At 42.1% G+C, this 23,280-nt stretch overlaps 1 protein-coding gene across 8 annotated transcripts in view; it reads left to right on the top strand.

Annotated features, from left to right (window-relative positions):
• Nucleotides 1-3,646: 3,646 nt before the first annotated feature.
• LOC139448276 (uncharacterized) overlaps nucleotides 3,647-23,280 on the top strand; it is a 54,214-nt gene continuing 34,580 nt past the window's right edge. Inside the window, exons 1-5 of one of the 8 annotated variants that reach the window (XM_071229817.1) lie at nucleotides 3,647-3,845; nucleotides 15,829-19,869; nucleotides 21,242-21,349; nucleotides 22,150-22,195; nucleotides 23,077-23,175. In XM_071229817.1, the coding sequence (XP_071085918.1) occupies nucleotides 15,841-19,869; nucleotides 21,242-21,349; nucleotides 22,150-22,195; nucleotides 23,077-23,175 (4,282 nt within the window). In that variant the 5' untranslated portion in view covers nucleotides 3,647-3,845; nucleotides 15,829-15,840. The other 7 variants (XM_071229816.1, XM_071229811.1, XM_071229810.1 and 4 more) reach the window with 7 other exon arrangements.

Below are 23,280 nucleotides of genomic sequence, written 5' to 3' on the forward strand. Positions count from 1 at the left end.
TGATATAGCCCAGATGTTGCTGACTGTAGCTTTAAGCACAATTTACTCACACATTTGCAAGAAATGTAAAGGCTCTTGTGTATCAGCCTGACGGCGTTCATGCTTATGCTGTCAATCACTGCTTTGCTTACAAATACGGACGTAGTTATCACTAATATAAACATATGAACATGTTTTTGTCCAAATGTGCCAGGAATTTAACATGCAATCGGAACTTTTACCATTTCAAAGTTAACCAAATGCAATCCGTTGAATATTTACAAACATTGGGTCAGCTGCACTTGTATTTTCAATATATGATGTACAATTTATTTGAAAAACATATTTTAGATTTGGATATTGTTTAAAGCTAGGTTCTTCCTTTGCATAAGTTCTCTTTGTAGACACTTTAGTGGTGCTCTAATCCGTTTAGTTCCATGTCAGAACTGGGTGGGCTTCAGCAACCCATGCTTGTCATAAAAAGGTGACTAACATGATCGGATGGACGGGCAGATGCATGTCATCGTATCCCAATGGCGTGGGGCGATGTTCATGATGTCAATCACTGGATTGTCTGGTCCAGAAGCCATTATTTACTGCCGTCATTTGGTGAAATATTGTTGAGTGCAGTGTTGAACAACCACCAAACTGGTGCTCTGTGCACAAACGGAATTCAATTGTTACGTACTTATATGTAGGTCACGTGTTACTGTGGGACGTTCACCCCCTGGATATCGCTCGATGACTTCCTGTATAATGTAGTCAGGGAAGTCATCTATCGATTTCCCTGGTAGACATAAATGTATAATGTTTTATAAGGGTAATATGATAAATAGAGAATCTCACCCGAGTGTCTTTTGACATCAAATATATCAACACGAGTTGATAAAAGTGGGAAAACTCCGAGGCTTGCCGACCATTGTGACATCACTGGTTACCAGGACGTCACAATCAAATGACATCACTAATGGCTCTGCTACTGAAGCTGTTAGCATTACTTTTTACACTGAAGTCACTGCTAATTACTGTCTACAAATTGAAAAAGTTGGAAGAATGATATTGGATGATAAAGACAATCTCACCCTCATGTCTTTTGATATCAAATATATCAACACTCGTTGATAAAAGTGGCAAAAATCTTCGGCAAGCCTCGGAATTTTTCCATTTTTATCAACTCGTGTTGATATATTTGATATCAAAGGACACTCGGGTGAGATTCTCTATTTCACCCCACGAAGTATGTGGCTACTCCAGCACCATGACTAAGGAATATACATGGCTGGTGAATATGAGGAATATAAGGAATGTTTGAATTTATGAAACCAAAACCAATGAATTTATAAAAAAGCAAGCCAGCTCTGTTCCACATATGAAAAATAATGTGTTTATTGTGTAATAAAATTTTAACAGGCTATATGTTTTTTCAGTCTGACATCTGGCACAGTAGAACGACTGCGGCGATCCGACACGCCTTGGTAATCAGATCGTACCACGTTAAGGCTATCTGTATGTTTTCTATGATTCCCAGCTTAAGCCCGCCCTGAATGTTCCTTCCGACCCGAGAAAGTAAAAAAAGGTTAGCTTGGCTCCATTTTCCCCGCCGCTTTAGAAATTTGTGGCCCGCTGTGATACAAAAATACCGTAGCACACTAAGAAAAATAACCCAGGTCAGCTACATGTTTCTTCAGTTATATTTATTAAAAAATAATTTCCGAAGTTTTGTTGTTGTTGTTTAACGCCGCACTAAGCAATATTCCAGCTGTATGACGGCGGTCTGTAAACATTCAAGTCTAGACCAGACAATCCAGTGATTGATATCATGAGCATCGGTCCACGCTATTGCGATACGATGACATGAATCAACCAAGTTAGCTTACCTGACCTTCCGATCCCGTTCGTCGCCTTTTACAAGCTTAGTCGCTTTTTACGGCAAGCAAGGGTTGCTGAAAACCTATTCTACCCCGGATCTTCACGAGTCCGTTTCCGAAGTGAAGCGACTCGACCTACATCATAAATAAGATTAAAGACTATTTCCAAGTGTTCTAAACTTTAATATGTCATAAAACAATAAACATTTTTTTTTAATTTCGCCGGACCGCTCTTCTTTTGGTGGAGGGTTTAGATGAGAAACATATTAACACTATGGATGGCCTCACAAGGCGAGAAGACAGACACTCAACTCCATCACTGGGATCGAGATACAGATTAACACGAACTGACCGCAGGACAGGGATTTCCGTGTTACGGTTGGTTACGTGGACTCGACACTAAAGCGTAATGTTACGTGTGAGGGTCACGGCTACAGGGAGCCCCGTTACATCATTGAGAGAACAACAATAGCATGTTTCCTTTCCTCTATATATGCTTTGTTGGAGCGTTGTGATATTAATGACGGGGCTATCTGAGGGACAATGCGTGTATCAACCATAAACACGGGAAAAGTGTGCGTCTTTCAGAAAACAAACAACGAATTATGACCTCCCGTGATAACCATATATTCTACCGCATTAAAGCTATATTTGGACATTCAATGTATGTATGGCCAGGTCTCTGGCGTGAGTGACTGTAGTTTATAATCGTTTGACATGGGTTTGAATGTTAATGAGGCATTTATTCATATTAATAATTTATTCGAAATTGAAACTTTGTTTTAATGCAATTTTATTTTGCAAATTAAATGACATGTTATACGGGTGCCACTGGTAAGGCGGGATACGATTTCCATCTTTTCGCGGACACCTGGTGTCATCACAGTTTGATAGGGGCGGTCGGGTGGCCTAGTGGTTAAAGCGTTCGCTCGTCCGGCCGAATACACGGGTTCGATTCCGGGGTACAATGTGTGAAGCCCATTTCTGGTGTCCCCCGCCGTTATATTGCTGGAATATTGCTAAAATCGGTGTAAAACCATACTCACTCACTAACTCACTATTTTATAGCGATTTATAGACACATGCTTATGATGGATTAGGAACGGTACAAACGACTCTGTTTTGCTCAGAGATTTCTTATGAATATGAAAAGGGGTTTGTCGGTTATTATTATTATTATTATTATTATTATTATTATTATTATTATTATTATTTTCTGCGAAAAAATGCTAAGTTACATCTTCCTCAAGCCCAGTTAGCTCGTATTTTATGTCACGCAAAATAATTATTAATATTATCGAGTATGTAATTAATGGCAACGCATTATGTAATGAAAACTAAAGGTAATCATTTTAAATATATTTGTGCATCCAAGACTTTCGAAAATAAGAAAGTGATAAGACAGGATAAATTAAAACCCATTTTCGGTCAAGCAGAAAATGCTTCTCGCAGTAGGGCTTGATGCTAAATGTCAAGCATCAAATGAAAAAATGAGCCGTTATATCGTTTTGCTTCTTTGAAACGTAGCCGACAATGAGCCGTAAATATCACACATACAAAGTTCAAAAGCCAGAATTGGCTATCAAATATCATTTTAAATTCTTTAAATATTTAAATTCCTCTCCAAAATATTTATTCAATCATTAAGTGCCTCAGCAATCCCGCAACAGTAAATGCGATCAGTTCCGTTTTGCGTCACGAGAAATCGTCGGCTGGATCGGTTCTTTATCGATTAGCAAGAAAAACACAGAGCTGCAGAAGCGTCTCAGCATCCGATGTAAGTTAATCTATACACGCCGCCTAATGCCAGAGACTGGTGTCAACGTGCGTAATCTATTACGCCACTAGCACTGGTGATGTCAGCGTTTGTTAAAAGACCGAACGTGACCATACAGTAAATCTACCCAATGACATGGAGCCAAGTCAAGCCCGAATCCATTACCCAGATATGCACTCCACGAGCAGACGATCGGGGCTGTTTGGTCGTTACGTGTTAAGGTGAGTAACATTTTTTCATGCAATACCAATCAAAGATACGCTCCAGCCTCGCGTAATCAGACTAAATCATCACGGACCGTATATAAAGCCTCGGGGCCATTACGCTGCTTCGCATTCAGGTTCATTGACCGCATTACACGACAAATTCAGGGTCGCGCTTCGTCCGGAGGTGAATGTGTGTGTTTGGTGTTTCGCCAGCGAGCCTGCCCCGACACCACAAGTTATTATGGGCTCGTGGAGCCAGATTCGGGTCAAGCGAGATGGCTGCTTGTGAAACAAGGACTAAATGTGTGTGGAGTATGTACAGTCGGATGTCGTCTGCGCCGGGCGCCATGGCCCGTTGGTCGGTGTTTTGCAGTGAGTAAAGGTCAGTTCAACGCACAGCTTTTCCCATCTTCATGTTTGACCCCATTCTGCTGAATCATCTCGCTGCGAGAGACGAGGATACGACCGACCGCCTTGCTAGCATGCTTCTGTGTTTGTATTTGCGAGGCGGAAATAGCAGCAGACAGTGAATCGGGAGTTTACAGTTGAGAGTCTCGGCTCGCAGTTGTTGTGAGGATGACGACATACTCACCACGGTAAGCAATACATGCGCGTTGTCGTTGTCTACACCTTCTTGACGTATGTTTTCGTTGGACTTTGTAGTGAGTGCTATTCCGCGCTTCGTACACATCTATGGGCGTGTTTCTAAGAGTCATAGGAGCGAGGTGAAAATGAGGCCATGTGACGAATCGCTCGCCCACGATAATATTTGATGGTATTTTAAGTCATGCTCACGTACCACTAAACAGCCGTAGTGTATGTATGTCTATTAATGGCGTGCCTTCCTTCTACTGATATGAAGTCAACATGTCACTCTAGGAATATATTCCTCACAACTGGATATCATATCTGAGGTTAACGGACGTTCCCAATCTCATATTAATGTCCTGGGTATTCAAACCACTGCTACCAAAAGGTAAGTTTATTCATATCTTTGTAAATGTACTGATCAAGTGGTTCACCATGTGCCTAACACTTCTGTGACCGCCAAACCATCTTGTATATTATTCAAACATCCGGTAAAGATATCAAATTTACTCTGTTATGGGCAAGTGGCATTGTGACATCGCTACAGTCTTAACCATCCTTTTCAACCCCCTTTTCATTCTTATGATAAACCTATGGTTTCATTTATATATATGTATACAGTTTTTCTCATATAGTATCATTTCATAAATCTATATTTTTACAAGGAAATAATCTGTGCTAAAACTGATAATTTAAAACCATAAGAAATAAATCTGCGCAATATCATACTTCAATAACATAGCGGTGAATGTCAAGTGTAGAGGAGGAATCTCATTGTGTTGCCGTTATGATACTATTAAAACGAGAGCCATGTGTTTGTGAACAGGGTGTGCTCTTTGTTTGAAGGACATCGGCCATACCATGACAATTTACTGATATATGGGAGACACGTATGCATTTAACGGGATATTTATGATTTATGTGTCTGCGCGTCAACTGAAAGCGTGACTGTTTATTTCTTTGTCTGAAAGCGATGATGAGTAGCAAATATCAGTCTGTCTATGAATATTCTCCATACTCAAGCTGAACAAGCATTCAACAAAACATACACGTATGTACATATATCATTAATTCATTAATTCTCTACTTATATGTTTTGAATTAAATCACATCAATAATAAATTAGTGTCTTAACCCAAGTCTGTATGTCTATTTATTAATGTCGCCAATGCTTCACGTAGAACAGTTTCAACTTGATGTAATGCTAGTCTGTCTTACAGACCCTGATACAAATATATCAAAAACAGCCGATGCAAGTCTATAATGTTTGGCAAGTCTAGATAACTGCAGTAGCAGTATCTGAAAATGAAGAGAGTCTCTGGGCTCCTTTCTATTATAACTTTAAGTTAACAGCTGTTTTTTTTCTGTAAAGTATGTTCATTTCAGAGACTAGATGTAAGTCTAGTAATGTTCTACGCATGTTGTTATCGTACATGGGATTGTCAACTCTATGTCGACAGTTTCATGAGACGCGTGAAAGGAGGCGTTAAAGGGCGTAAGGGCGGTGGGGTAAAAGCGTACGTGTCCGCCCGTCACGCCGAGAACCCGAGTTCGATTCCCCACTTGGGAAGTCCAATTATGGTGTCCCCACCGTGATACTGCTAGAAGATTGCTAAAAGCGGCGTTAAACAACACTCACTCACAAACATACCATCAGTTTGATATGAGTGGGTGCATCCATGTTTGTTCACAAACGTAACATAAGTTTCATGTGGGTGTACCCATGTGGAGAATCCATACTTGTTTACAAACGTGACATCATATAAGAGTATGTGATAAATCTATAATTCAGCGGTCTTCATTTTCCGAATATCAAATATTTTATGGAATATGTATTGCCATTAGAGCGAACACCAGCACAAGCGGGCAAACGTGTCTTATAATAATATCTTGTAAAAGGTTATTCTGTAGTAATCAACGTATGACAAAACGGATTCTTCTCTAAATCAAATGCAAACGATATGTAATATTTAGACGCAATAGGTTTGTGTGTTTGTTTCTGTGCTTGTTTAACGCCACACTCAGAAATATTCCAGCTATGTGAGGGCGGTATGTAAATAATCGAGTCTTGGGCAGATGATCCAGTGATTGACATCATGAGCATCGATCTAGGCGATTGGGATACGATGACATGTATTAAACCAAATCAGCGAGTCTGACCACACGGTTCCGTTAGTTGTCTCTTATATTACGATAAGCATAGACGCCTCTTTACGGCAAGAATGAGTTGTTTAAGACCTATTCTCTACCCGGATGTTGTCGGGCCAGATGCTATAGTTGGCTAATTAAGTAAACGTGTCTGAAAAATACATTTACGTTACAACTAACAAATAAGCCGTACCAGAAATACGAATAAACACTAATAGTAATCTTTTCTATCAGAATTAAGAACACACAAGCAAGCTACATGCCTAACCTTTCCTAACTGTGAAATGTGACTGAAAGTGTCGAGAGTGACTCCTCTCCCTCTCTCTCTCCCTCCCTCTCCCCCCCCCCCCCCCCCCTCTCTATCTACCTCTCTCTCTGTCTCTCTCTCTGCATGCACACCCAGCTGCCAAGCGTTGCCATCGTACGATGTTGCGTGAGCCGACTGCCAGACATGCATGCCGGCAGTTAGTATCTTCAAACTTTATCTGGGGCGTTGTACAAGCTACACCGCTATACATGCAAGCAGGATTAAGGTAAAACACGTGGCATTATGCGTTGCGGTTACCGTGTTGCACAAGGCTCTCGCTCAACGTCCGGTTGCGTTTTGTAAATAGACGCTTCGCCTCCTTACCAGCGATGACGTAATGCCTCAGCCTCCGTATCAAGTAACCGCATCGCCTTGATTGCTTTAACCGCATGAATGGGAATCACATTGACTGATGTCAGTTGCATTAATCCCCTAACTTACATTCAGCCGGAGACAATCAGCGGTGATGGCGTTCATCTGCAGTGAAGTGTGAGTTAGATGCGGGAGCTGGGTCTGGCGGAACAGCTTACTAATGTTGACAACTGTAAAGAAGTTATCACTCTAAGACATAACTTGAGTTGTAAACCCTTGTAAATTACTTACAAAAAGGATTTTACAACTTTATCGAATCGTATTATGAATGCTTATATATTTGTGTTATTTCAACCCTAACCCGCTCGCCCGTATCTAGTTCTGATTCCTAAGGGCGAGTGTGACATACAAGGCTACTAGACCTCGGATCTATTTTAGTTATCCAACTCCGTGACTAGACCTGCAATAAGTGTCAGGTTTTTATTAGTCACGGTGGATTGGTTTGAGTAAATAATATATACAATGAACGTTGGAAAATTCACTTAAGCCTGCAACAATATATGGTAATTGTTCGGTAGACTTGCACAAGTCTCTAAGGCAAAAAGTATTAGTTTCAATCATAATTTCTAGATTATATAAATAATAAGAACAAGGTGTCCTTTATGAGAGACTGGCGTCTTATCTAGACTTGCCTATTTATAAAGATAGAATCACTACACACCCACGGACTTATCATTCAGTATAGCCTTGGAGCAAGGTTAATTGTTCACTATCAGGCTATGTTTACGGCTATGCGCTAGTCTGTCTCCCAGACCTTGGAGCAAAATATTATACCTATCTAACTCAAGTCAATAACTCAAGTCTAGATTGCCTCAGCTCTAAGCATTGTTCTGGGCTCCATTTGGATTTCACTTTTATTTTTGAGATATATATTTTTAAATACGATAACCTTCTGGGACTAAATCGTCAATTCTGGATAAATAAACATGTGTAACTTTTGAGAGACAGATATGCGTCTACGTGTCATAGGGTTCATATTCAGTGTCTCTATTACATTGATGTGATAAAAATATCAATACAAACATGAGCTATTGATAGGAAACCCGACGGATATATTTGTCAATGCGTGTACGCAAAGGCGGTGATCCTTAGAGAGGTGACGTGGAAAGTAGTGCTTTCTAATTGGTGTTGAGCGATGCGTGTTACATGCATATTGCTAGACCCATTCATCTGAGGTCTGTTTATGAGCGGGGTGGGTTTGGAACTGACGCATATGTACTCTCTCGAGACGTCATGAGTACATGTCATTACATAATTATCCGTTAACCATATTCCGTCATGCATGAGCCAGGCTTAGACAATGGTGCCTTACATTCACATGGCCAAAATAAGTGGTTTTATAGTCATGTTGGTCGTGGGAAGTTGATAATAACAACATGCTTGTCCTTCCATTGGATAACGATGGCGCATGTCTATCCACAGTGTTTATTTGCAAGAGTGAAAGTTTTGGATTTGACACCGCTTTGAAGAGTATTTCAGTTGGCAACCTTTCAGTTATATCAGGGATGTCACCTTAGTGTGGACTGTTTGTTGTTTAACGCCACACCCAGCAATATTCCAGCTGTATGACGGCGGTAAAAAAATCGAGACTGGACCAGACAACCCAGTGATTGATGTGAGCAGCGATCCACACAATTGGGATACGATGACATGCATCAACCAAGTCAGCGAGACTGACAACCCGATCCCGTTAGTCGCCTCTTACGGCAAGCATAGTCGCCTCTTACGGCAAGCATGGGATGCTAAAGACCTGTTCCAACCCGGATCTTCACCGGTCTCATCTTGTTGTAGAAAGACAAGTGATGCAGGTTTTAGACTTATATTTGTCGAAACATACGAGTAGGGCTGACATTAATCCGACTAAACTCGAGACCCAAGAGACTCAAATCAGCGAATTGCAGCGCCTGTGATCACCCCACCTCCCCTTAAATTCAATACGTTATTATGACAGTAAACTACGGTTATAACGAACGCGCTTATTTTTAGTACCAGCCGTTTGTTGTACATATGCTGTATATATGCTTTTAACAAACTACGGTTATAACGAACTAAAATTAGTACGAGTTCGTTATAACCGTAGTGTACTGTATCATCAAGTTGTTAAAATTTCAAGATCATCAAAAGTTTGATATACAAATTCTAGTTCCTACATCGTTGAAGTGATAAAATTCATGTTCCGGCGGGCCAGACCGGCGATAATTGCTGCAGTGGAAAGAGTGTTAAATATACATGACCCATGTGTCTTGACGGTGACCCATGTTGCAGTGAGATTGAACCAGGAAGTAAACGTAATGACGGTTAGAGGGACAGGCTGCTATTCTATCAGCAACGCATTACCGGGCCAGTGTGTACTACTAGGAAGTGGCGGGTTACAACACATGATACTGGGGATGTTAGTTAACGACACCGGAGGCAGTTGAACGTTGGCGTTACGACAGCCATGGTACCTCTTCATATAACGATCTTCAGGTCTACATGACTCCCGAAATCAAACTAATTGCAGATAATGGTTTACAGATGTTCTTTAGTGCATATCGTCTATGTTACTATTTTATAGACACAAAGAAAAAAGTTAAGCACCCCTTAAGCATCCCTAATGACCCCTAATGGTCGTACGAGCGTTGCCACTGAAACCCTAGCAACATCGCCTCGTAAAAACGAATGCGATTTGCAAGAAACTAAGAAAACATTAAATGTTATCCTGTTTTAATTTTTAATCATGATTCTAACAAAAACTTGGTGGCACTGTATCTGTGCAAAAATGGAGGCACAGTAAGTATATGGGCGCTGTCAGGAACACAATTCCACATCATGACTGATGATGAAAAATGTCATTTTCTTTCCAAAGATGACATTCATCACACAAGTCATCAATAGCGGGTAAGCCCGCCACGCGCCCGGATGACAGCTTCCAGCCTCCGTCTCATCCCTCTTGTAAGTGGCCTGATCTTCTGGATGGGCAGCAGCAGCCATTCGCGATGAAAAGCTGTCAGCAATTGGGCCAGAATCTGTAACGTTGGTTCCCGTGCATCTGCTTGATATATGCTCCAGTGGGTTCAGGTCAGGACTCGACAGGCCACTGCACTGTCGTCACAGCGTCATTCTGGAGAAAAGCTGTTTCTGCTCGGGAACAAGGTGGCCTAAAATCGTCAGTCCATGTATACAGATCAGGTGGACTTCATTCCTACCGATTTGAGTCGATTCCCCACAACGTAGAGCATCCACCCGGAGAGCGGAAGGTCCGGGGTTCGAACCCCGGCGGCGTCATACGAAAAGACGTTAAAAGATGGTACTTGTTGTTACCCTGTCTGGCGCTCGGCATTTACTGTGGCCTCGGAGTCAGTATACTTCGTCTGAGTGGGGTATTCATGTTAAACTTGCGGCATGGTATTTCAGTGAGCTAGCACTATAAATCGGCATCAGTCCGGACTTGTACAAGCAGCCACACACACACGTACATGCACATTGCTATATAAGTGCGATAATCTTGGACGCGACGTTAAACCCCATTTCGCCTCACCGATTCCTCACAGTTCTGGTTGACATCCGTATATTGGGTAACAGGGGCGGTCGGGTTGCTTAGTGGTTAAAGCGTTCGCTCGTCGCGCCGAAAACCCGGGTTCGATTCCCGACATGGGTACAATGTGTGAAGCCCATTTCTGGTGTCCCCCGCCCTGATATTGCTGGAATATTGCTAAAAGCGGCGTTAAACCATACTCACTCACTGACTATTGGGTAACCATTGGCGCTCTAGGTAACATGTTACACATGGTTGACGACGTACAAGCTGAAACAGGGCCAGGTCCTCACGCCCTGATGTTATGCGAGGTCTCCATGACCTGTACTGCAATAGCTTGCCCGTGATTTCGTACCAGTCTGCTGATTATGGCTACCCGAGTTGACGTCATATACTTGTGTAGGTCATGCCTGTCGAATGCACCTCTTATAACCTTCTTCGTGACATGTTCACAGATAATGCTTCAACAGTGCAAGACAGTGAGATTAAATACCAACAATTGCGGTGGACATTTTGAAAACTACATGGGTGGCATCCCGCACGTGCATGGCGTGCTGCAATGTGACGTCATTGTTGCCATTGTACTATCCTATCATTTCGATGGAACACCATTCGTGACATTTCATCACGAAATTTGCAGTTGTTGCAAATGGGGAGATTTCAGCATTAATCGTTTCCAGGGAAACGAATTGATTTTACGGTCCCAAGAGTTCATTATACCCGTTCTTGAATGTATGTTCGTTATATCCGGGGTTGAATTCATATTCGTTATATCTGGATTTTAATGTATGTTCGTTATATCCGGAGTTGAATAAATATTCGTTATAACATGATTTTAATGTATATTCGTTATATCCGGAGTTGAATATATATTCGTTATAACATGATTTGAATGGATATTCTTATATCCAGAGGTACATGTGCATTCGTTTATACCCGTTGCTGAATGTATATTTGTCATATCAGTTGCGGAATGTATATACGTTATATCCAGAGTTAAATTTATAATGGTTATGCGCAGAGATGAATATATAATCGTTATAGCCTCAAAAAGGGTATCAACACTAACCTGTTATTAATTGCCAGACTGCTTGTCTTACTTCGATTTATTCTAAATTAATCTGAAGGTTATCTCACTGATGTAACAAAGTTGCTGTTAGTACACACGTACAGACATCAACAGATTGTATGAATATGGGTTGACCCTTGCTACATGCCGCGCGGTTAAGTCTACTTTGGATTAAACGAAGTTAGAATAAACTGTTCCCCGGTTTCAACGGAACCATCTGAAAAGTTTACTTCATATCCAGACAATGTTTCACACTTGCGGCATCGACTCTGATATCTACCGTTGCAACTCACAGCATTTTATCGATGCGGTCAAAGACGAAATCGAGAATGGGAACATGGAGACAACCGTTCGAGTTAAAGGGAGTCAGTTCCGATAAAAAGCTAGCTACGTGTATATTTACTTCGATAGGTACGGTATTCGGTGATAGTGGTCGGTATTTCATCTCACGTGTACATCCAATCTGTCCTCTAACAGAGGTCGTGGTAGCCATGTAGTTAAAGCGTTTGCTAGCCTAGCTGATGATGCTGGTTCGATTCCCAAATGGGTGTAATTTGTGAAGTTCATTCAAGGTGTTCCCCAGCCCTGATAATACATGAAAATTGGTAAAACTATTCTCACTCGCTCTTTTAATAGCACACCTATTGACATCAGTTTATGCATATACTACTCAAAAGAAGTTAAGGAAAACCCACTTTTATCCTTGACTAGAGTTAATCTGTCAAGCATATGGCAATAACTATCGTCATATGAACAAACGGCGTTCTTCAGAATCATGGGAGTAGCATATACGTGTATGTCTATGCACTCATATTCACTCGAAACATCCCTCATTATCTATTTATGTTTACAGACAATAGCAACGATATATAAACAATACTTTCTTTAATCTCTTGGACATATATAAATATTGCCGCCAGAACATTCTCTGTACAGGAATGGCAAACTTTGACTGCAACCAGAGTGTGAAACGAACGTCCGCTGAACACCCGGCGGCAACAAAGCTGACAACATTATTATTAATAAATTCTGTTAACAGCGGTTCAGGAACAAAGGAATCGTAATAATGGGTCAACATTCATATATTGATAATAAATCCACACACCGCGGTCGTGCCAGTATCGTGCAGCATGGCAGTGAGCAATAATCAATTAAAAGACCAGACATATGAAATATACACATATATATATACACACACATATATATATATGGTGAGCCTGCGCCTCGAGTGGCTGCGAGAATGTGGGACACTCGCTGACCTCTGAAACGGAAACGACGCGGCAGAAAGATTACAGTGGTGTGTGTATTGTTGATAGACTGAGCAGGTTACTTATGCGTGGTAAGGGACACTGCACATTCTCGCGCGCCATGTCGCACGGACAACACGCTCCCTACGGTGGTTGACGCAGGTGAGCTGTATGACTATTTCTTACGAGCGTTCGTCCGCTTTCCCTTCTCAATTGACGGGAATGTGGTCGACTGTTTGTGGTTTGATAGGCGTTGGTCGCGGGTAGTGACGTATCGCCGTATTACGCGTCATCATAATCAGCATTTACTGGCGCTAGACTTGGAAGACATTCTCCGTGTCGTAATGGGTAGCTAGGGGATGTGATGGCGTATCATTGTGTTGAGTGATGGTATTTGACGTTGTGATAGCGAGTGAGGTTATTAATAGTGTCTGATGTCATTTGTAAACCGGAGTACATTCATTGTCATTATGAGGCTGTAAAGTTGAAGTTAATAAACATTAATATATTTACAGAACCGTGGTTTAATAAAGTTTGTGATGTGTGCCATTTTTATTAATAATTTAATGTTGAATCGGGTGTGTAAAGATACAAAACCATACGTCTATATGGGTGATTGTGCAGCAATATGGCTTGATGTTCGCCCGTCATGCTATATCCGGTGTCCATTCCCATATGAATATAAAATGTGAATCTATCCTCTCTCGTAATATTGCAGGTTTGAATCAATACTGAATCTATTATTTTTATATGTCTTTTTATTCGTCTTTTATAACCAGATCGTTTCGCGTAAAGCGTTTAAAAAATATACCAAATACACAGTACACACCTAATACGTTCCATCATTAAAACGTAATCATTGCTAATTTGCAATATAAATGACCAATTTCAATGACCTTCACCTTCTTGGCATGAAATGACGAGTTTCGATCATTTGTGAATAATGAATATTAATTAAACATTATATCCATCCAACGATGCGATCCGATCCCGTTTGATTATTCACGCCTCTTTAGTTCCATTTCTATCTTCACGCTGTACGAATGGTATGTCGTCTGTTGACAAAACCGTCACGTCTGCCCCCTACATCTATCGTCTGCTATCGGTCCCATGTGTAGGATGTGACGTAAGCGATGTAACGGTTCTCAAGCGAGAGTCGTCTGCTATTTGTTCATTCCCTCGATAGCGGCGATATGTTTTGACGTAATACAGTTCGCTTTGGGCCTCTAGCTAAGAACATTATGAGACTCCGAGCCGTTCTGTAGGCTTCTAGCCCAATCGATTTCCAAAAGGTCACGGCTAGCATTTTGTAGCACGAGTGTGAAGAGTCTTCCCCAGATGTATGCGATTTGGACACAGTGGGATGGCCGGATCTGTAATGAGAGGGCGACTAGGCTTGAAACGTGCTATGCGATAAGTTGGCGGAGAACTATTACTGTTCGAGTTGAGGCGTATTCAAGCCGTGTATAGTAACTGTTCCACACGGAGGAGTTTCAAGTTGTCGTCATAACCGCATTGCGTTGGTGGCGATATGGGAAATGTTTCCTTGTTGGACCAGTAAACATTCTTCTCGGTAAGGGATTAATTCCGAGTCGCTTTACAAGCCGGAACTATGTCAAACTTGAATCTTGAATATTCTTGAGCTACTTTCTGTGGCGTTATTATCCTTTGGCGTGATCTCGGTGAGTAGGCTGTGTTTTGAGTCCAGGTGTTTCGTGCGTTGTTCTGAATTATATGTTGTAAATTGTACTGATCAAACCTATTGATAATGATAACAAATTATCATTTTCAAATTTAACAAGTTTTTTTATATCAGAATTAAATAGCTGAAAATGGGTTAATTGTTAGATGAAAACGTGGTGCGGGTGTTGATATTCGACACACATAGATGATGTAGGATGTCAACTGAGGGCATGATGTGAATATTTCTGTTTTATTTGAATTTCAAGTAACTTCCGCATTGTTCAATTGACTTAACGGTCACGAACTGTATACATACATCCGACATTTGGGATCGTGCGAGATCGTTTATAGAATGTAAATAGTGTATGTATGTGCTGGGTGTGTCCGCGAACAGCTCTCTCTCTGTGTGTCTGTCTGTCTCTCTCTTTCTCTCTGTCTCTCTCTTTTTCTCTCTCTCTCTCTCTCTCTCTCTCTCTCTCTCTCTATATATATATATATATATATATTATATATGATATATGATGTATTTAGTTTTGTATCCGTAAGTAACACATCTCGTGCAGGACGCTCTAATAGTATGACGTATGAGAACTCAACGTAACAACTAGATCTACTTTGTGATATGAATCACAGCGTACATGGGAAAAACATTCACATGACGTCATTCATATGATTAACTCCCTGGTGTGAAACCCGGCAACTTCATTTGACCAAACTACGACCGGTTTCGATAACTGACGAAAACAACAGTGACAGCTGCGTTGGGTCTCAGTTGGAAGATCTTGAAATGTTAGAAGCAAGTGTGAAATACTGATTTGAAGGATGTGAGATAAGTTCTTTGACGTATGCAGAGCCATATAAGTTCGATGACTTCGAATCATATGGAAGGTATAGAGCGGTATCAGATTACGTAAATATGGCATGAGGATTTACCGATTTACAAAATGTCATTGAGAAAAGCAAATCTTTTTTAGAATCAATTTGATGATATTTCCTTATCTTCATGTGTTAGATTTATGATCGCGACAAAAACGTTCAAGGACTTACTATCAGTTTCCTTGTTGCAGATAAACGCCACGATGTATAACCACAAGGAACAAGGTAAAGGCATACCGCCATTAGCCATGGGGTTGGTGGATCAGCGGAAAGCTCAATACCCCGGATACCTTCCTGTACAACAGCCCCACCCCGAGACTGCTTCCTTGTCCAGGGGTACGCTTGTTCCCGGGGTGACTCAGTCTAAGATTGTCCCACCACTTGCTTATGCCACAACACAAGGACATAATTCCAGCCTGACGTCACAGAGCAGCTCATTGTATTACTATGGCAACAGTGTATCATCGGAGGCCAGTTCCCGATTCCCGCGATCCCATTCTGGACACTCGGGAACCGTGCAACCCCAAAGTCTTTCTGTGAATAGTGCCATCGCTGCGGAAAGTCAGAAACATGTGTCTTCGTATGCAGGCGGATCTATACAAAATGGTTTACCTTTGACAAGCAGGACTGACAGAGTGCCACCGTTGACGACAGTCGGATACCCATCTCTTAGTCAGCATCGTGTTCAGTCTTCTCAGCTCGGAGCCATCGACTCTGGACTTATTTCAGGATACCCTAGTTCAATACAAACTGGAATACCTCAAAGTGGCGTTCAGAATCGTGGGGGGCTAACTGGCGTGTTTAAGTTAAAACAGTCTCCTGACTATAGGCAGCATATGCACGAAGCTGCAGCTGTGGATAAACACAGCCCCGTTGCTAGCCCGAGGTCTTCTGTGTCAGTGTATCCGGGATCCGTGCCCATGGGCTATCAGACGGGTAGTAGCATACCCCAGTCGCCTAAACAAACTGGATATCCGCATTCTAGTGCAGTGACTCAGGCAAGTCAGACAATGAAAATGCCGATGCCTGTGCAATCTAGTTCCATGCAGAGCGCCATGCATGCCATGAGCAGACATTCCCCTATCAGACAGGGCTACCAGGGTCAGTCAAGCCAATACGGACCTCTACATAGTCCCGTCGGTTCACAACAACGTCAAGTATTAAGTGATAGTGTGTACGGAATCCCGAGATCCACTGTCCCAATGTCTTACAGTCAGACATCTGCAGCTTCTTCTGATGCCCTGAGACGGTCAAATCAAATTCCCAACCCACCCCAATCGTCTCAACATCATTATAATCCAAGCAGCCAACACGCCCCAGTACCACATAGTGTCGACAAGCGTCATAGTGTTTATTCTGTGCCAAGTAACCAGAGTGCTAGACAACTGACTTCATCCCAAGGTGTGAGTGTTCGTGGACATGAATACCCACCGAGAAGGACTGAGACCAAAGATCCACCAGTGAAGCATGTGATGCAGCCTGTTAAAAGTGGATCTATACAGACTGGTATGCCTTTGGATTTGACTAGTGTTGATAACAGTCTGAGTGCTGGGGCTGCTTCTGAAAGCCCCTTAGATTTGTCAGTTAAAACTAGAAAGCGCTGTGCGGATACTTCTTTAGACTATGGATTGTCTGAGACTGATAGTAGAGGAGTTCCTCCCATGAAGAAGCCGTGTGTCAAAACTGATATTCCCGTGGATCTACGGTCTAAAGAGGTTGGAAGTAAGGTCTTAATGACTGCGCCGGCACCTCAAAGACAAAAGTACACATATGATATTGAAACTGATCAAATGTTTGATATCAAGCTCCAGCAGAATATTTGCCAAAGTAATGTGTATATGAAAGGGAACAAGTATGCTTATCAGAGTCAAAGACACGTGCAGCCTAAAGTTGAACATAGTCAGCCAAAGACAGAGCAAATTCAGAATATGTACTATCCGGCACACGAGGCAATTGTTTCCCAGGTTGAAAGTTTCCAGAACCAAGGGCCAGTTAAATCTCCTCTTCGTCAGCAGCCAAAATATGAGGAACAAAAAACATGTTATCCCTCACCTCCTGAAATAAATGCATACCCCAGTCAGACTTCACAGAAGACGACAGTTCCACAACTCCACGTGTCTAGTCAAAGTGTTGTGTATTCCAAGGCTACTGGATCTTATGTTGACGCATCTGATTACAGAAGGGCCATGTCCTATAGCCAGAACACATCTTCATCATATGGATTAAAGAATGATATACATACTACGAACTCCTATCAAAAACCTGTCAGTAGCTATATTTCACCTCAGACCAGTCATCAAAGGCAATCAGGGACTCAGAGTAGTGCCAGTTCCAGTGCTAACCATAAACCGCAGCCGCATCATCAAATATATCCTACGATGCCGAAACAGCAACATCAGCAACAACAGCAACATCAGCAGCAACATCAACAACAGCTGCTTCATCAACGATCGTTGCAGCAACATCAGCTCATGCAACACCCAATGTCACATCATCATCATCAACAGCCGCAGCCGCCGCCGCCTCCTCAGCAGCAGCAGCAGCAACAACTGCAGCAACAGCAACAGAGACCTCCACAGAATCAGTATTACAGTAAACCAATAACAACTTCTCAAAGTACAATATCTGGCTCACTCTATAGTCAGAGCATGATCACAGCCAAGTCTGCGTATTATCCACAGAAGAAGGAAGAGCCGAGATCTGTGGACAATAGATACCATGAACCAATCCGATCTCATCCAAACGTTCCCCAGACTAAGCCTTCCTATGAAATGAAGCTACCCAGTAGTAATGGGTACATTGTTACAACTCATGACAAGAGGAATGTTCCCAAGACTCAGATTATAAGCACGACACTGTACAAGCCGCCAGTATCAGAACAACAGGAAGTGCAGAGACGCGAATCCTCTCAAATAACTCCCGAAATTCAAATCACCGGTGTAACAGCAGCCCCAGCACAGAAGTCCCAATCTCAACCTGCTGCCGAGACCCAGAAGGATGAACAGATGAATATGGCCAAGTACACTGAGCCGCTGACAATAGCTATACCGACATCCACCAGCAATAGTGACCAAAGCCAAAAACCTGCACCGAAATCCGTCCCTCGTCCTGGACCACACAAAATATTGTCCAAAAAGCATAGGATACTAAATGCTTTTGGCCAAGACGAAGATCAGAAACGCGTGGCAACGCACGTACCTAGCTCAATTCCACATCACGTTCATCGTACGATGGATGGTGTGTTCAAGATGCCAACGATTTCACCTTCAAGTCCAGCTTCTCCAAAAATGCCCATTCTTAGCCCACACGATAAGATCCCTCCTCCCGAGGACGCCTCCCTACACAATGAACCACCACAGCTCGATCCACCAGCAACCCCTGTTAAGAATAGGCTTGTTGCGGGCGCCGTTGGTGTCCGTGGTGAGAACATTCAGAGGGCACAGCAAGGAGATAAAGCTGTGAAGGATAAGGATGGAGCAAAGCTTCTTCTGAAACCACCTGCTCCTCCATCAGTTGAAGCAGCAGCTGATGGGCAGGTAAGGCCGGGTGAGAAATATGTACGGCCGGAGATTATGAGAAGGAATTCGTTGCCCGAGAGGCCATCAATGTATCAGAAAAATATCCCCGTTGCCAACGTTGCGCCCTTTGTTCATTCAAATAAGGACCAAATTGGAGCACATTCCGACTCGACCCAAGTTGTTCCAGAGGACAGTCTGAACACGGAATCCTCTTCTAGTCAAGGAGAACGTCAGGACAAAGAGGATTCCACCACAAGGAATGGAAACAAACATCCGCAATCAAAATCCACTCCGACAAAGAAACAAAAGCAGGAAACTACAAAGGCATCGCAAAAGAAATCTAGTCAATATATCAGGAAGATTGCCAAGTTGAGTAAAACGACCCCCCGAAAGAGGGAACTCAAGTTTCTGGCAGCTCCCCTGAAGTACAAGCTTTTGAAGGCTACGACGGAAATTCAGGAAATGGAAGAAGCATCCTTAGCTAGGAACTATAAGAAGCAGGGTCTACGTCCACGACAGAAGCAGGTTCCTGTGAAGAAACCACCAAAGGCTAAGCGTAAGCCTGTGCGGATGACGAAGAAAGAGAAACTGGAAGAAGCAGGAGACTCAGAAGGATTTGAGGTGGAGAAACATAACACACAGAAGGTAGTGATAGCAGAACCGGCCAAAAAGAAAGAGACTACCACCGTTACAAGGCAGGACAGACCACTGCGGGTAAGCATTACATTCAATTAGATCAGTTATGAATGGGGGTTCGGTGAGTGGGTATTGTTTTACGCCGATGTTATCAATATTGCAGCAATATCACGACATCAGAAATAGGCATCACACATTGTACCCTTGTGGGGAATCGGCCAGGGTCTTCGGCGTGACGAGCGAACGCTTTAACCACTAGGCTACCCCACCGACCAGATACGAATGGTTTCATTCCTTTACTCGAGTGGACATCTCGTCTTTGGCGTAAAAACAAAACATTGGCAGGGCTGTATCTTTAAGGCGTGTGTGAATCCTCGGATTGTTGCGTCTCTATGAGGTTTAAAATTAACAGCAGCGAACACGTACACCTGGGTTTCCCGAATGTGGTAGACATCTGTAACATGCATTCCTTCATAAGCTAGCTGGCCGTGATGCAACTGAAATGTTACCCAGCCTTATTATTCATTCATTCCCTCTTCCGTACAACAGTCAAGGGTGATCACATGATGAATGGTATGCTTACTGCTTATGATATACTCAGGGCGGTCGGCTGACCTTGTGGTTCTCTCGTCACGCAAAAGGTCCGGGTTCTATTCCCGACATGGGTGCAATGGGTGAAGCCCATTTCAGGTGTCCCCAGCCGTGACATTGCTGGAATATTGCTACTCCCTTACTTATGCTGTTCTCTACTATCGACTGGCAGTCAGTCTTAAGTTGCTGAAACTCGTTTCCCATTTTGCGTACGTTCTAGTCCTCTATAATGACCCTTCGTGTGTCGGCACCATCTTTGGCGTCACCGAAATTATCAACATTTACCTCAGCCTTGGCTACAATACCGTGAGTGAGTGAGTGAGTGAGTGAGTGATTGAGAGTGATTCAAATTCACTCACTATGCCAAATCATAAACACGATTAACCCAAATTCTTGTAAATAATGTTAACCCGATCATCTCAAAATACAAATGCCTGCAACGTATTTACGCACAGGTCAGTTGTATTTAAGATAAAATGATAAAAGTAAAGTTATCACGACGATATTTACAGCCATTGGTTTGTCTCTGAATTATTATATCACAACTCTCTGTTTAAAAAAACCCTTAGTTTCTGCGTCATAAAACAATATTCACTTACAATTACTCGGTTAGAATTCCTGAGGCTGACGTTAATACCATTGACTTCGCAAAGACTATTTATGTGCTGCTCATGTTGTGTGGTTTCTAGGCTAAGCACACCTCGTGGAGATGAATCATGTGCTATATATCATATCAAGCACACTTGCTCTCATAACCAACCATGAAAATGCCACCCAATTGGATGCAGTCATTTGATTCAGGCACCGCATCTTTATGTATTTGTCAGCTCAGCCTTTTAAGTACAAATATTAATTTCAGCGAGCAGTCATAAAGATTGACAGGATCGAAGACAGTGCAGAGAGTCGTCTCCGACTTGAACAACCGCCATCCCCAACGAGGAGGACGTTGTCCAACCTGAGCAGAAGGGTTTGTACTGGCTTGGCTTCATCAGAACTATCCCAAATAGTATAAGACGTACATGAGACAGCCCAGACTTTATTAAGCTTATCCAGTAATAGAACAAGAAACTGCCTACCAACATGAGACATACTTGTCAAGGAGCTTGGCGATTGTCTGTTACCGATATGAAACATTAGTGTTTTATGCTAATGCATAGTAGTTGAAGGATCGTTTGGTTTGGAGAAAGGTGATTTTAGGGAATCGAAAGTATGTTTCACGTTCTTGGTGAGTCATCATATGCAAATCACGTGATTCAGCGGCAGAGTAGTTGGAAATGAAAATGAAAACGATACCACTGGCGATGTATAAAGGGATGCATGTCATGTATTGGTCATGCTCATTTACATACAGAACATACGCGCCACGCATACCTCGGTCTCGTCCTGCGCCATGACAGTGGAATTTATATTTATTAGGTTGTTTGTTTTCTAAAAGCCTCGGCAAGTCTAGATCAATCTAACCAAGTCTACTTTGCTTGATTCCACAGCAGAGGAGGAAAGGTTCTTTCGAAAAAAAGAAAAATAATTATTGTAAAGAAATGTCTTCATGTTAGTCTAACCTCGGTTCTATTTTGACAAATATTAAGTCACATAAACCAGCGAACGAATTAGCAATACATCGCTTATACCAACTTAACTATATTTACACCGACACGAGACTTACCATTTGAAAAGGAAGTATAACTATCTACAAACTTAGTAACACAACGAGAGAGGATCATTTGGTACCTTTGATTAAAAGTTATCAAGTATCATTGTATTTTGTAGGCTCAAGAGTTGAAGAGGAAAGCTATCGATGGCCCTCGCAGACGAGGTAAGACCGGTGGTGGTTGACGACCTGTTTTATATGTGGTGTCTGGATTGTGAAAAACACTCAAACTATTGCTTGGTTTGCAGTGTGGTATACTATCCCTGTATACTATCCAATCTATCCCTGTAGCGTATTACATAACAAATACGTTTAAACGTTGATTACATAAGTGTGTTTTATTGCGAACACTTAATAAATATAATAAATCTGTTTTTATTTCTATTCAGTGTGAACCGCTTCAAAAATAATGCGGATGTTTATGAGAAATGAATATAAATAAAATCGTCTGGTCAATACGTATATCTAATTTCATGCAATACGTGAATAGACTTCGCCAACACTAATCTGAATTCTGGAATGGCTATTAGTATTTTCAACCTGAATTTTATAACTATATAATTGTATATATTACGAACTGGTGCTAGATGTGATGTGCTTATTGTTATTGCAAGTAACCCCAGGTTTATATGTGCCCAACTCACGCCTCCCTGTTATGTCTGTTCATTCTATTATGGGTATTCATAATGTGTGTAATCCCATTTGCTAGTGCTTGCATGTTCTTGGCAAAATGTGTCTGCATCCTCGATCAGAGCACGCTGTGTTTTCAATACTCCACGAGTCATGGATGATAATATATGATTTCAAATTCCGTCACATACCATTCCAGACAGTGTAGAAACCCCAGCAGCCCTGATCGTGGATTATCCTGTCATTGTAGCCGGCTGTGCATGCTTTACTGTCCTATATCACGATCACGTTTTCCTAACACCAACATACACAAACAAAGATAACGAAAGTAATCCTCCTGCTTTTAATATAGGTATGAGTGTTATTAAGTAGGTACGTGGACTTAGGGTCACAAACACAATACATATCCTTTGCAGGCACTAGAAGGAGGCCTTTACGTGCCCCGTTGGTTCACTGTGGTTTTACAGATTTTCAGCCTCTGATTCTACAGACAAGAACACGTAATCAGTGCACAGGTAAGCCTTGGGCACATCTCTTGCTGATGATGTTGGTGAGATGAGTTTCGACGCCGTTGTCAGCAATACGAGAACTAGCGTATCACGGCGGTACCAGAGAGTGGA

Source organism: Haliotis cracherodii, unplaced genomic scaffold (genome assembly GCF_022045235.1).
Source record: "Haliotis cracherodii isolate W230 unplaced genomic scaffold, xgHalCrac1.p SCAF_7, whole genome shotgun sequence".
NCBI lineage: Eukaryota > Metazoa > Mollusca > Gastropoda > Lepetellida > Haliotidae > Haliotis > Haliotis cracherodii.